The sequence below is a fragment of the Melanaphis sacchari genome, unplaced genomic scaffold, assembly GCF_002803265.2.
Source record: "Melanaphis sacchari strain LSU unplaced genomic scaffold, SCAv2.0 Contig106_pilon_pilon, whole genome shotgun sequence".
Taxonomy (NCBI): Eukaryota; Metazoa; Arthropoda; class Insecta; order Hemiptera; family Aphididae; genus Melanaphis; species Melanaphis sacchari.
The window spans coordinates 615677-632484 of record NW_020270400.1 but is presented as its reverse complement, the minus strand read 5'-3'; the positions used below and the strand labels follow the sequence as shown (position 1 = coordinate 632484).

At 29.4% G+C, this 16808-nt stretch overlaps 1 protein-coding gene across 1 annotated transcript in view; it reads left to right on the top strand.

The window, feature by feature from the left end:
- The window catches only part of LOC112603369, a 42925-nt gene that overhangs the window by 13134 nt on the left and 12983 nt on the right, over positions 1 to 16808 (top strand). Inside the window, exons 2-3 of the mRNA XM_025351898.1 lie at positions 9120 to 9437; positions 10330 to 10560. Of these exons, the coding sequence (XP_025207683.1) occupies positions 9120 to 9437; positions 10330 to 10560 (549 nt within the window). The remainder of the gene's footprint in view (positions 1 to 9119; positions 9438 to 10329; positions 10561 to 16808) is intronic.

Here is a 16808-nt window from a genome sequence, read left to right as displayed (position 1 = left end):
CACCATTAAAGACATCCGCTTGGCAAAGTAAAAAGTGGTGAGTTGAATAGGGTACCTGGATTTGCATAGTAACATGAACTATAACGACTACCTATCAAACAATTTACGTTATTATTTATTATCTTCTCATTAATATTATTGCCGTGTTAAATTTACGTCTATATTTATTTTATATTTTATCTCTGTAAATTTATTGTACGATATCGATGAATATTTGTTACTCATATCGCCAATATGAGATATATTATATATCTATTTTATACATTTATGGTATACTCTACACAACTACGTGATTACGTGTTGATATACTGTTAACACGTACCTAACGATTTTATAATCATAAAACGTTAAATCAATTTAATAACTTCATATTTCGTTGCAATTACAATACAAATTAAAATGTACACACAGTATTCTGTAACGACATAATATTACATGCATTTATGTGATAATTTGTATTGTATTATATTAAAATCGCAATGAGTCACGATCATAGAATTTTATTCGTCTTGATCACGATTTCGATTTTAACCATTTATCACACGCTGGACTTATTAATAAGTAGTGTGCGTTCCAATATACAGTATTATTTCGTGCACTGTGTATCTTATGTCTTGCCGTAACGTTGTAATTAAAAATAATAATCATTGATTTAAACTTTGACTATTTGATATAGTGTAATATATGCACAATGCGATATTTTGTTCGCGTGAAAAAAAAAAAAAACTAGTAAAAGATGTATTAATGCGTACTGAGTCAAACAGTTGAGTTGGTATTTATATTTGTCTATACTAGGAATAAAGAGAAATCGATCATAAAGTTTCTATTTTATTGATCATAATCATACAATTAATGGTTTATAAAAAATCACAAACACGAGTCAAATGATGTAATTACAAGAATAGTTTTAAAATAGAATAGACTCTTCCGACGGGAATACGTAATATCATGTACCTGTAGGTGGTCATTTCCGGTTAAATATCAAAACAGTTAACATACGTCTGGAATGTCTGTGGATCGTAAATGTATGATTTTATAATCGTTTATACCACTTAATTTTTATTCTATCGTCACATTAAAATATGTTCATACAATAGAATTTATTATTAAAGTTAATCTGAATTCAATACACGTCATAAACGCATTGCAAAAACGTGATAATACGCATTCTTGTGATTTCGACGTTATGTTTTGTTGTTTATTTGCCTACATAATATTTAATACAAATATTATTATAATTTTTGTGTCCCATGCCACGTGTGTAAATCAGACGTTAAGACTAGACGAGAAAAGTAATAACGTAGGACGGTATTTAAAATTTAAACTTTATAATAATTAAAAAATATTTATGAGATAGTGTAAGTGAGATAATTCAATTATTAAGATTTACAAAATACAAATATTAAAATTAACAATATGCGCATAAAATTAGTTGTAAAAAATAGTCATTGCAGTTGTTTAATGATATGTTATACTTGATTTATATTAGGGGTACTGTCAATTGGTCGTGTGAATTTAGTCGTAGTAAAATTAGTCGTCTGAAATTGGTCGTTTTCAAAATAATATGTATATTATATAAAAATAATATTTTTTCGTAATTTTTTTTTAAAAGAATATGTAGTAGTATGTTTGAAAACTAAAAACATATAAATTATAAAAAATAATATATGTGAAAAATATTAAAAGTTATGACTTATGAGCTATCCCTGATGATATATATTCATCAATTAATGTTCTATTATTAAATGTTTTACATATTGTATTTATCCTCTCAGCGGTGTTATTATATTTCTTCCGTTTTCTAGGGATTGCTGCCCCGGTACAATATCATAGACTATTTTCAGACGGTTTAGCCTGACAGTGTAAATTTGTACACGCTGTTATTCAACTTGTTATCGCAAAATGTATAATAATGAGTATTGTTCATTTGTATCTACATATATATAACGTTCTTAAACCAACATTCATGTTTTGCGACGAAAATATACTTCGACCAATTTATCAAACGACCAATTGACGTAAACTCTTTATATTATTACGTGATACGTCTTATATGTTACAAACAGTTAAAAAACAAACTGCGAACCTCGATTGGTGGGGATTTATAGAGATATGTAAGATATGTTTATAGATATATAGTTTATAGACTAGAAATATCTTATTTAAATATGAATGTTTAATATAAAATAACGATATTCTTAAATCATACATTAATATTATGTAACTAAGTTGTTAACAATGAGTTTTTAACTTAATGATCATAATTCATAACATTTATTTAGACCGGCATTATAGGCACCATTATTTAAGAATTAATAATTAATATGCACTCGGAGACGACGTAGTTTTCGTTAGTTCAAGTACTTTCGTTAAACTCGCTATGAAACATGTTTGAACGCATCAGTCTTTAAATACAGGAAAAATGTGTTAACAATTCGATTCATATAAGTATATATTCCAATGGCCACTTACCTACAGCAGACAGCAGTGATGTTTTGTGCGATCACCATTTGTCGATTTGCTCGTCTATTCTGTAAATATAATCTTTTTTTTCAAAATACATAACAGGTGTAAGTATTAAGTATACTGTAACCTGAGGGTGAGATTGACATTTGAAACCTACCTCCTCCCCAAAATGTGAGTTTTTGTACGAATTCTACTTAATACACTGTTCCATATTTTGTACTGAAATTCTAAATATGACTATTAAACCTATTGTACGATTGTGTACCGTGCGCATTGCATATACTACGTATACATCATCACCTATATTTTACGCAGAAATCCAAACCCTTGTGGATAAAATTTTTTGAAATTTATAAATCACACAACTTGAAAAATGAATTCTGGTTACACTACTGATTATATAAAAAATTGTAATAGTTTTATATATAAATAAGATATCTGCCAATAATTAGAGTGTAACAACTATAATGAAGGAGTCAAGGAGATGCGAAATGCGACCATCGTCATCATATTATGTACCTTTTACAAATAAACCATATTATTTTATTATGCGCTGGGATATAAAAATAATATATCTGCGAAGAGAAGGGTAGGCTTACATGAAAAATAAATCAACATTTATAAATACCCAATGCAAAACTTCATATTTTCATACTATACTTCTCGTTAAATTTCGATCAGCAAATTAAAAAAATTTTAAAAAATGTAACGAAATAACACACTATTGATACCGCGCCAACTACATGTGCGATGAACCCGTTAAGTGGTTATTACGTCTCGCGCCAAAACTGATCTCTCTTTACACATATAGATATCTGACAAGTAGTTTATTTTGTGTGTATTTTTCAAAATCTCTAAATCACTTGTAAACGAAATCTAATGTGTATACAATACATTGCACGTATATATATATTCGTGCAGCGAACAAGGGTTGGACGTACACACACAATTAAAACGCGCACCGTTAAAACATATTCATTTTTGCGGAAATCGCAAAAATTAATCTGTAACAATCTATATAATCCCGTGAGATATCTCGAGTCGGTAGTCGAACAATTTTTTTCACGTTGACCGAGGGATGCAGCCACCACACGTCACATGCCCTGCACACCCCTGTCGGCGTCTATTTATTACGCGGAGTAATTGCTCTGCGGCGGCGGCAATGGGGTCTGTGTGGCTGACGGTCACCTCGCATGATGGGGGCGGATTCGCCGCAAACGCGCGGTGATTAGTATAGATACGTTTATTATACCGTAACGCGAATGAAATTTATCCGAAAGTCACTGTGTAAAATCGAACGCCCGCGTGTCCATATTATTATATGCGTATATGTGTACAATACATAACCGCGAGCAGGAGGGCGCGTGAAGTGACGTGTCGTCGAATGTGTATAATAATATATGTACGACCGGGTGCGCAGCTCTCTTCTCTTATAATAAACTCCGCAGGGACACAATGCACAGGCTCCGACTGCACCCTCCCCCGCGCGAAGAATACGACCGTACACCCCCGCCACACGCACACACACACCCTCAGCGTTTAAATAACGTATATATGTGCGTGTATTGTCGGGTTCAATTATATACATACACACACACATATATATATGTATAATACTACGAGTATACATGTGTGTGTGTGTGCGCGCGCGGTGTGTCTGATCTAATTGTTGTTTCCATTGAACCGTCAACAGCCACGTAATTGATAGCGGCCATTTCTGTAGATTATCGCTTTTGGAGGTTTTTGGGTTTCCTTTTTTTTTTTTTTAAATTCCGTTTCTCGTTCTGGTCGCTACGACTTATACGCGTATACGCGCTATATACCTACTGCCACCAATCCTACTGACCTATACTCGTCCCAGGACAAAAAAAAAAATTGTTTTTTACGGTGATTTTGTATCTAATATATACGCTTACACTAAAGTTTATGATTCCGATTTTCTACAGACTCTAACCCTATTAAACGCATAATATCTGTCCTATTAATTTTGTATACGCGGCGTACACTGTTTGATTGCAGGTCTTATTATGCGTTGTATTTTTTGTTTCCCGTTTTATTCGGACCCTATCGGCGTGCACATATATAAATATATAAACGACGACTGCGGACGGCCATTGTTCGGTCTCCGCGCGGTATAATGTTTTGCGGTTTTCCGACCGTCGATTTATATACACACACGCGCGACACTCGTTTAAAGGTGATATATCCTGTTGTACGGTATATAAATGGCCGGACGACGTGTGCGCGCGTGTAATTAATCTCGGAACAAGGGGGCGGACGCGACTTTTCGGGTCTCGTGCTCTGTCTGTCTTTAACGCTTTTGCTTTTGTCGTCACCCACCACGCGATTAATATAATGTGTTAAAGATAAAAAAAAAAAAATAAATAATAATAACAATAATAAACTCACCCCCTTCGCCGCAATTAATCACGCGTGTACCACTTCAGCGCAGGGGCGACGGCGACGTTGAACCGTAATGGAAGTTTCTCGGGACTCCGCGCGTACCTACGCGTCTCTACGACTCTACCACTCGATTTACATAATATATAAAGAACTACGCTATCGTTTCGAATATAATTAATATACGTGAGTATATTATGTGTACACACTACACAGTGATTTATAACGCTACGTCTGCGCGTCTGCGGTTAACTTAAATTCTGCACTTCCCGCAGTGTTTCGGATAAAATAAAACGTTGTCGAACGATGAGACGTTAATGCTACCGTCATCATTGCCACGCGATATGTCGATGTGCCATAAACTCCTTTCTCCCCGTTTCAAAGTGTGGTGGCCTCTCGAAATCCTTTTTTTTTTACGAGCATTAAAATGATTTCGCAAGTACCGGGAACGGCACGCGAATATAATCGTTACTATACCTAGTTACTTATCCGCCCTAAAAAACCCCGCGTCCACCTGATTATTATATGCGATTTAAAACCGATTGAAATGTTTCATATCGTTTAGTTGACCGTGTTGTTTTCGTCTCTTCTACCGTCCCACTTGAAAATCAGAAAAATGAACACAAAATAAAACATATCACACAGCACTCGTCATAGTATAGTCGATTTTGTTTCTTTCTTTTGCGATAACACTACGTGAATATTTTTACATTTCGTTAGAAATTTTATACATGCGTCACACATTTAGTGTATATAGCTATATAGGTGTACAGAAATTATAATATTGGCACTACAGAAAAACGAAGGCATCATATCAAATAGAAAAAATGTATTTTATCACCATATATATATATATATATACATTTTATTATAATAAACGTTATATAACTGAACACAAATTGTGAGCAAATATTCTGTTTGAAAAAAAAACTATGTATGATTGCGTTTTAATTATTATACTACATTAAAATGTTTCTTTTAATGTCATTAATTTACATTTAATAATTTAGTTAAAAGTAATACCTTTATCCTTATTAAATCACGGTCGATTATTAAACGTTAGAATTGACTTTTATGAATTAAGTGCATATAATATAAAATAATAATTAATAACTTATGTATTAATAGCAAAATAGTATCTATGTTTTATTTTCCTTGAAATCAGTTTAAAATATTATGATTAATATGATGATCGCAAAAAATTATGTAACCTTAATATCAAGGTTCATTTTATGAAGTATATATGCGCCTCTTCTGACATAAATTGTTATATTATTATTATTTTTTTTTGCAAAATTGTATTAATAATACTCTCGTAGAATAATGGCAATAAAACAAAAACCGCTTTGTGTCTTAAAAAAGGAGTTCAACTTTTGGTCGGAACACACTTTGGTTTTTTTTTAATAATAAGTGCCGTTCGTTTTGTAACATATATGTTATATGTGATATTGTATATACTTCGTGTAGTATTTTCCATTGTATACCACGAACAATAATAATATAGTCACTTGATGTCATGGCGGTGTACACCACGCACAAAACTATATCATATACATCGTCGCCGTCAAGTAAACTATAATACGCTTGTAAGTTGTGCGTGCTCTGCGTTCAATAACACCACGCGACACGCGTATACTACGTACGTACAATATTAAACGTAATACATAACATTATATCGGCTGTAAAAGATGTATTATAATACACTGACGCAGATCCTACAACGGTGGTGAAACAACGTTATAATATAGACGTGGTACCGATAAGAATTAAATTAATATTTTTAGATATTTAGGTATTTTTTTTTACAGGACTGTTATTCTCTCGAACACTTGATTTTTTATTATTATTTTTTTGTTTAAGTGCGGAATTACGTCCTACGCGCCACGATAATCTTGTGATGTAAGCTATTATATAGCTGTTGTACTATTGAACTATCAATGTAAGCGTGTTTTGAGATTTCGTTGAATTCCGTAAACAGTAAAAAATAAAAATCATTAGCCATCAAAATATTATTATTATTGTCGTTTCACTTATATACCTTTATACATACAAAATAAACAATTTAAGTCTTTTATCTCATTTTCAATGAATACAATTTATCGTTATATTTTTTTTTTTTGTCAATAAAAACGCCTACTTACATATTATAACTTAATGGTAATGTTTGATTATGAATAAAATTAAAAAAAAAAAACTCTATGGGATCTTTCAAATCTCTTACAGCCATACACTATACTCATAGTGTTAATTAAAAAAATTATCATCGTCGCATATTCTTGTACATGTACATAATATGTGTTACGTTTATTACTTTCTTTGTCTTCTATATACTACTAAACAAATTTTAATGTAAATTATATGTCATTAGTAAATGTTTATAATATGTTTATTTTTATAAAGTTAAGTGTTTCGAAGCAGTTGATTTTTTTCTAAAACCATTTTCCATTGAATAAATAAATAAAATATATAATATACATGAACTTATTGTGAAAAGCCCACTACAATGGTGTGCTCGACTAAAAAAGTTTATCTACTTGATATTTTAAATGGAAAATTTTTCGAAACGTCATACGAAACTCCACAAAAACTTTATTGGCTTGTTTTTTTTAAACACATTTTAACACTTCAATTGGTACTTACTATTTATTAAAGTTGTTTATGTCTCTGATATTAAATAATTAAAATATTCTTGCTATATTAAAGTCAAAATCAAAAATTTATTATACTCAAATATGCCGGACGTACAGTCCACGGATTAGAGAATATTAACTTTCAAAAATAGTGATAAATTTTTGATGATTGATAGTTGAACATCATTTGAAATGGTTAATAATCAAAAATCAAAATATCACCAACAAAAACCATTTCCCCATTATAAATTGACTTATTGGCGTGCCTACTTATACATTTTAAACCCCTCCATAACTTCAATTCGCAAAACTCAAATCTGTAAATGACAACTCAAGTATATATACCTTCCGAATCATTTCCGTCGTTTACTCCTTTTTCGGAAACTTTAATGGTCATGCACCGCAGCAATGATTGCGTGAAAAAAAATATAACTATAAGATTTCACTTGGGAATCTGAAGTACCTAATTCATTTTAATCGAAACAAATTTAATAAAAACCCGCCCATGTTAAAGTTATCTTTATTTATTGCCAATATGAGGTTTTTATGTGCGATGTAATAAATGTTCATACTATACGATCCATACGTGTGTATATAAAATGTTTATGACAGTCATATAGAATTTACCGTAATTCATTATTGTAACTGTTACATTATGAATGGAAATTGATGATACCGATTACTGACAGACTTATCATATGTTTATATAATAAGAACTTGTGACAGTAAAATCATGGTTAGGATAAGTATAGTCTACAAACCATAATTTTAACTTCACATAAAAATTTAAAAAAAGACTTTTACGATTTTTTTTTTAAGCAAACAATAATTTTTTTTATAGGTGTTAATTATATTTATTAGTCATACTATTGAACATATTATACCTACCTGTAGAGCGCCTATTGGTACTCACTTCGTTAACATATAATATCTATACGATGAGTCGGCCACGGCATTACAACTCATGCAGTAAAAACCCCGAAGCGCCTAGATATTCGTGTTTCCGAGATCCAATCATCGAATTTACGTAATCAGTAATCTCAGATATTTATCGTACGATCCCACATTGCCCACGGCTGGACAACTAAATAGTAATCATATGAATGTATGAGTGGATAAGTATTATTATAGACCAACGATAAACAAATACAGTTCTAATAATACTATATCTTCCATCGGATATTACATTCGTCTTATACACACTATATAATACAGTTATTTATTAAAATAACATAACAATTATTAATGAATTCGTCTTTGGCTTTATTTTTCTGTCCGTACAATTTGATAGGTATCGAGCGAGACAAAATAATAGTTTCCAAAATGTGTACGCTGTAAGTCTATGCGTCACTGCTGGAGTCAAAGGAAATATGTTACGACGGAGAATCTTTAAGTTTATAGGTACTCGACACTCATCGATGTTACAACGTACGATCGAGTTTCACTTAAAAATACCTATCTTTATGTACTTGACATGGTTGAGTTTAGTAATATTATGTCCTGCACGTGCGCGCGTGTAAGGGATAAGTTCGATTCGGTGTCCGTAGTGCGCTAGTGTAATATAATTTTGTATAAAACTCATAAAAGTATAATAATTATTATATTTATTGCTTTCGTTTATAGCGAGGAGTTGATGTTGCACCAGGTCACGGACGGAATCCATTTCATGCAAATGATATACGGCACAGGAATGACGCTATTCGACTGCGAGTACGTCAAGGAACCCGAGACGGCCACGAATTTCGTTCGGGAATTTTGGAATGAGGAACAAGGCAAAAATAACACGGTTGGGTCCTTAACTAAAGAATATGCCTCCATGGTAAATTTCAAACATTTGAAAAAAGCTTGTCAAAAAAACCATAAGAAAACTAGAAGAAGACTTGCAAGCGAGTATCAGCAGCAGCATCACGAGAGCATCACTAACGTGGTCGGTAACGACAGGTCAGTATATTTACATTATTTATTATTTAACAACTATATAACATATTAAACTGGACGCATTTATTAATAATAAAATATATTATATTATTTTCCTTACAGTTACACAGAATTTACACATCGGTAGTTTTTTTATTTCAGTTGCGTTATACATGAAAAGTTGTTTTTAAATATATATTTTTGAGTTGTACTCAACTATACCTACACATAGTTACGTTAGGATTATTAGTCTTTTAAATTAAAATTAAGTGTATTTTTATTTTGCTACACACTCTACAAATGAACCAGTTAGATTAGGTTACTTCATTTTAAAGTTGTTCTTCGTATTTAGTTTTAAAAACGATGGTGAAATCACCCGTTTAATGGGTATAATATAATAGACACCTATTCAAAATCGAGCTTTTATTGCGTGCTCTTACTTTTTATTGAAACTGTTGTTTGTTTTTTTTTTTTTATTACTGTCGATGCTCTCGTTTGAGTTTATAAAATAATTTTACTTGTTGAATTAGTAAGGAAAATTTAAAAACGTCCAAATCGTTTTTTTTTTTTTAAAGACTCTGAATTCTGAAGATAGTATTTTACTTTTAATCCTCCAAGGTTCAGCCGCTAATCACTTTGACTAATATATACCATAAAACATACATATTCAATGGAGACAGTTTGAACATTATTTATATAACGATACGTAGCAATATGCGCTTATACTTATTCTACAGCTGCAACATACATAGTTTTTGATATATTTTCTGCAATATTGATTATTTGTATGATAGTTTGAAAGTCTAATAATGATATCTCGATTTGCACGTTTATGATTATGATTTTTGACATATTGCAATGCATCACCCATTTCATATTACCTACAATATAATATTTTTTATTCTCGTGATTTCAGCAAACGCAGAAAGAGAGATCTGATGTCCGTGTTGAGAGTTCCTGGCACAAAGTGGTGTGGAAAAGGGCGTTCGGCGAAATCGTACAGACAACTCGACGGGTTCGGTGGAGCGGATCGGTGCTGCAGAGTCCACGACACGTCTTGTCCGATGTGGATTGGCGCTTTGCAAAGTAAATACGGTCTGTTCAATTGGAGGCTGAACACGCTCATGCACTGCTCGTGCGACCGAAGGTATTATATATTAATAACATTTTGTCTACACTTAAACATCAATGCCTACGTCATCGATCAATATTAATGATTCATAAACGATTATTATCGCAGCACAAAATTAATTATTCTTCATAATATAACAGGTGTGAAAAGTGAAAAATTATTAATTGACACATACCTACGCACCACAGTCGTGGTCGTACTTAATAGATTTATCGTATTCAACCCCTTCAAGATATTTTCTTCAAATCACCGTGCCCCATTAATAATTACATATAATATTTTCTAACAATAGGCAGGTATTTCGTCTAAAAATTATATTATTATATATACACCATTTATTTATTATTTGCTTGATTTATTTTATTTTTTTTAATATTAGGTACGTATTGTGTATTGAAATTGAGACTTGGGTACAGTGTAATAATCGTTCGTGCTTGAATGTATAGTAGTACCTTTGAAAAAACTATAAAGGTACACAAGTGTAAATCTATCCAATATCCATCTACTTGTTCTAAGTCCACTTCCATATTATTATTATTCCATTTTATTATGCAAAAATAACCGTTTTTATGTGTATACCTACTCAATTTAACAAAATTTTAAATCTTATTATTATTGCATAACAATCATATAATATAATATGAACTTTTGTATTAAATATTTTATCAAAATATATTTTTTCGGTACTTCAATATAAATTAGGTTTTGCATAAAAAATATTTATTTGAAAAATATCAATACGAGATTTTTTTTTTTGATTCAAATGGTCAATGTAGATAATTCCCATTTAACAAACACCTACTACGTCTATACAATAAATTGCAGTAAAATTTTGTATTAAAATTTTCTTGGATTTTTATGTTTATAGTTAATTATATACTCGTAAATAATTATTGTTACCATTTCAATTTAAACAAATTCAGTGTTTTTATAAAATTATTGTTAATTGTTATTGAGATGCCTTGCAGATTGCTAAGTATAATTTTGTTAGAAGAAATATTGTTCAACTAATAAGAATACTCATAAAATTTTAATTGGTTTTAATTAAACCATTAATCATTATTCACTCAATTAATACTCACTGATTGTACAAGTTTATTTTAATTGAACATTTAATAGATAGCGTTTTTATATACTTTTTAAATTATTCAGGTTTACCGGTACCATTTTAGAACCAAACTTCTGTTTAAAACACTTGCAAATTACTAACGAATTCGAAGGTATTATTAAAAATATTTACATTTTTTTTTTTGCGTAGGCATATTGACATAGTGTAAAATGATTTCCACTGGGGAAGCATGTTTGAGGTGATGATAACTATGTTGACTTTGTTGTTCAGTCTACCCACTGTTTCAGACAACTTCAATATTTGTTGACTTGTTGGACATTCATGATTCAATTCGAAAAAAGCCTAATTGACTGTCCTGTCTAAGAACAAATATTAATTTTTTTTTCTTTATTTATTTACCAAAAATAAATATTACGTCTTTGTCGGTCGTATCTTTGATGTTTCATCGTGTTACACGGGGTTAAGCTTGGGTCCATCTGCATCTCTTAATAGAAAGAAAACGTAATAAGTAATAACATTTTAGATCAATATATGCTAAAAACCATAATCGAATAATCTACGGTGAAGTTAGCATAAATTATTTTATTTTTATAATAATGGATTAACCGGTTTTTCAAAAAGCGTAGGTGCCACGGTGATATATATTTCTATAATGTAATATTATCATTTCTGGACCCGATGGGCATTGAACAAAATTAGAAAAATCTTATTTAAAGTATATAATAACTATTTTCATCGTGTACCTACTTGAATAATGTGCATATTCATTCACAAAATTGTAAAACAATTAACCATATATCTGTTTAACGATTTTCGAAAAGTAATAACTTAAAATATTTTATTTACACTCTTAAATTAAATGAGAACTATCTTGAGCTTTAATGCCATGTTGTATTAAATTATTAAATTTTTAAAATTGATAACGTAATATTTGATTATTAATTAGTATATTTTATCGTTAAACACAAAACTAACTTGAATTATATATTCGTATAAATATAAATAATGTATATAATATATATTCGCAATATTATAAACCTATATATAACTATATGACGTGTATATCTTTTTTTGTGATATATATTTTATTTCTATTATTATGTATACACATTAAATTTTAGTCATTGCATATTTTACACCTGTAGGTTGAATGTAGGTACATGAATCACACGAATTATCTTTTCAAATTCTATTGAAATGAGAAAATTAGAATACATTTTAAATATTGTTTATTGTTTATGGATAGTGTCATTAATGGATAACTTTTCAAATCAAATCTCGATGTAAAAATATTATGCGTATCTTATTATTAATTTATTAACGCGATTAATGAACAATAGAACGTATATGTATATTCTACCCTTAACACTTACAACAATTGTATCCTTTGTAAGTTGTAAGTATAGGTTGTATATTACAAATAAAATAAAAAGATTATTATTTACAAATGTTCATCTCTAGAGTATAAGTCACCATACCATAATAATTTGGCATTTATTCAAAAATAAAACGAAATCTTGGAAAAATATTCAAGTGAATACTCAAGGTTAATTTGATATCACATCCGTTTTGATATTTTAATGACATTATTTTTATTATTTGATTGTGATTTGTGATATAGCATTTTTTCTCTTAATTTCTCAATTATTATATATTACCATGACGTTAGGTTTTTTATCCTATTAATATTTTTACTCTTAACATCCTACTATTTTATACTTAAATAATAATATGAATAGTAATAATACTGCATTGGAACGTAATATATTATTGTAACCTATAGGTTAGTTAACAATGTTTAAACCGTTTTATTATTATTATTATTATTATTATTATTACATGAAATGGTCGACGAAATGATTTAGTGTCTTCAGATAAAAAATAAAATTATAAAATAAGAATAAAATACTCGTACGAATGAATCTGTCCCATTAGCCACGGTCTCGCGGGGCCTGTTTTCTAAATTTAATTTAAATAGTCTATCCCGCTAGGAGAACGAATTTAATTGTATATACTTCTTTTCTTACCCTCCTTTCAGTATTTATTAGCCACTGACATAAATTATTATAAGCCCTACATCTTTGTGTACAATAAATATTTTTATTTCATCAAAATCGTATTTAAAGTATATGCTTGCACATCATCAAAGTGTGGCTTGTTGTCGTCTAAAGATAAAAAATAATTATATTAACGTTTTTCAATTCAAACAATAAAAATGTAGAACATGAAAATAAATTCCGTTATAATGATGTTATTATTTTTCTATTCTATGATATTTTTTTCTATACTCTCATGATATAGAATCATAAACTTTATATATTAGCATACAAAGTGCTGTATTTTGTAAGTTTATTCTTCTGTATTTTTATAAAGTGTCACACGCATATGATACAAAACACAAGACGTATCATATCTTGTAAATTTCTCACACGTGTACAAATTCTATTTTTATCGTTAATTTTGATTTTATCTTTAAATATGTAGGTAAAATTTACCTGGTACATTTTTAAATAATTATTAATTCATTATAATATTTTGATAAACCTAGTTTTATTATTGAAACGTGATTTACATTACATGACAAAAGTATTCGAATGAATATTGAATTTAAATAATTAACAATAATTTAAGTAAAATAAAATAGGTATCTATAATATCTACCTATTATGTTTTTATATCAAATAATTTATGTACCATAAATTCTAATAATAATAATACCATATTAAGCATTTATTTACCATAATATTATATAGTGACAATTATGTGGTAGTATTCTATATATTTGAAATTTTATCGTGTGTATTGAATATTGTCACTATCAGTTACCTCATAATACTTGTAGATGTACATTACCTACATCGCTGTATGCGTACCCCAAAGGTGATAATTTTATTTTTGTCGTATGAATATTTTTATATTTAGGAAAATATTTATATTTTTAGCTCAAAAAATGTATACGTGCAACATATATTGTGCACGGATAGATCGATAATATTTTTATGTAGCTTAAAGTATTGGACAGGTCATCATTCACTAGGCATACACACAATGCAGAATTGTCCTTCCGGGCATCGCCAAGTTTGGATCAATGGACTGTAAAGATACGATAGAAATCCGTGTTTTCTCTCAATGCCAAAACCCCAATGAAGTCTTTTGTGTTTTTATAACCGAAGGGGGACGTATTTAATATTCAAAATTTACATTGGTTATTGAGATGACTAAGAAGGATTAATAAAAAAAAGAGTTATCGCTCGACGTCCATCATATAACATGACTCTTGTATTTCGTAAATACAAATAGAAATTTGATTTATAAATTTTAAATTTTTAAAAAATTGTTGAATATTATTACACTTTAACTTAATGTTTGCCATAATAAGATGTGCTTTTATCATGCCGTTCTACTTAAAATATTTAGTACTACATGGTAAAAAAAAATTGTATCATAAAGGAGAGTTAAGAAAAGAAACAAATACGATTATTAATAATAGTATAAATTATTGACAAAAGTACAGGTAATTTTTACTTGAATATTTTTTTTATATATATGAATTATTCACCAAGCGTGCTCATCCCGCATTATCCCTTTAAAAATTAATTTATTTAAAATCTGATTTTTTTTAATTTTTAAGTAAACTTTGAGATCATAATATTTCCAAATGCTTGGATTTTTGTACACTTAAGGAGTGTTTTATATTCGAACCAACTTTTTTTTTTTTTTTAAATTGATATATCTAAATCGAAATTCAAATCAGTAGTTTTTAAGTTATTTAACTTTGTGTAGATCTAAAAGTTGATTTAGAATATATTGGGGCCCTGTTGATTAGAAAATGTTAGTAATTTATATGAATATATCAGCGTATATTGTAATGTGTAAAAATTGTCCTAGTAAAATAAATACTAGATCAAATTTTACATACATTTTTGTAAAAAGACTATTATCCTTAAAGTTACCATTTTTAAAATGTAGAAACCTCTCGTCCAAATTTTGGTTTAGGTACATTATTTTGATTAGATTCAAAATTTAAAAAAAAATTATCTGCTTAATGAAATACAGTAAAGCAGATTGGTTTTCTATAAAAAAAATATTTGTGTCATCACGCGACATTTTTTATGAAATGGTATAAGAAATTTAAATAGTTTAATATAAAATTATTTTTATTTGCTAAAAAATTCAAAAAATTCAAATTTGAATACATTTATTATTAAAAGTAAAACGGAGATGAGCATACTTAACGAATCACACTGTGTACAATATACATTTAGATAGTAATTTTAATAAATTAAATGTGTTGATAATTTATGAGAATGGCAATTATTTTGAGTTATAGAGTTAAAGAGTTTTAGTTTTTATTGTCTGTTGTTATTTTTTTTTTATTATAATTAGTATTTATGCTATCTATGACACAGTAGATTGAACTATTGTCCTAAATTAATTAGTTTAATTTATATTTTTGAATCTAGTGGCGGTACTTCGTCATGAAATGGTTAAACTTTATTTAATTTGATTTCTATAATGTCTATAAACATAAAATTTTAGTTTTTGGGAACATCTAATAATTTTTACAGATAGTTAATGAAATTCTTGTAAAAACAATATCGTAGAGTTCAATAAATGCACTATTAATAGTAACATGCTGTAAGCCTGTAACCATCATTATATTCACGGTACAACCCGTACTCATCATTCTCACTACTCATCCGTCGTCATTAATGCCCAACTAGAAATTCACCCTTCAATTTATACACCATTAAATATACATATAAGTACTAATAATTATCGTAGTCCTCCGCATAAATAAAAATGTGTTTCCGTGTGTGGGTTCGATAATCTAATAATATCGTCGACTGATCCAAGAACTTTATCGTAACGTGGTGACGTCCCTCGGGGTTGATATATGACGTCTATAGTGACATGACCGTATGTATAATATAGAGTGGTATGATGACAGTGTAGTAATTTTTAACATCGATGGCGGGTGAAAAAAATAACCCTAGAATATCTATTTTGCCAACGGGTCGAACTTATATCACTATATGAAATATTAATACATCAGTAATAATTATTATTACGAAACTAAAAATTGCATTAGATATATCTTCTAACACATTTACGTTTTAATATATCGTGTCATCGTAAAATTCTAAACAATTTCCGAACCTCCAAAAATGAATATTTAATAAAAGAATATTCA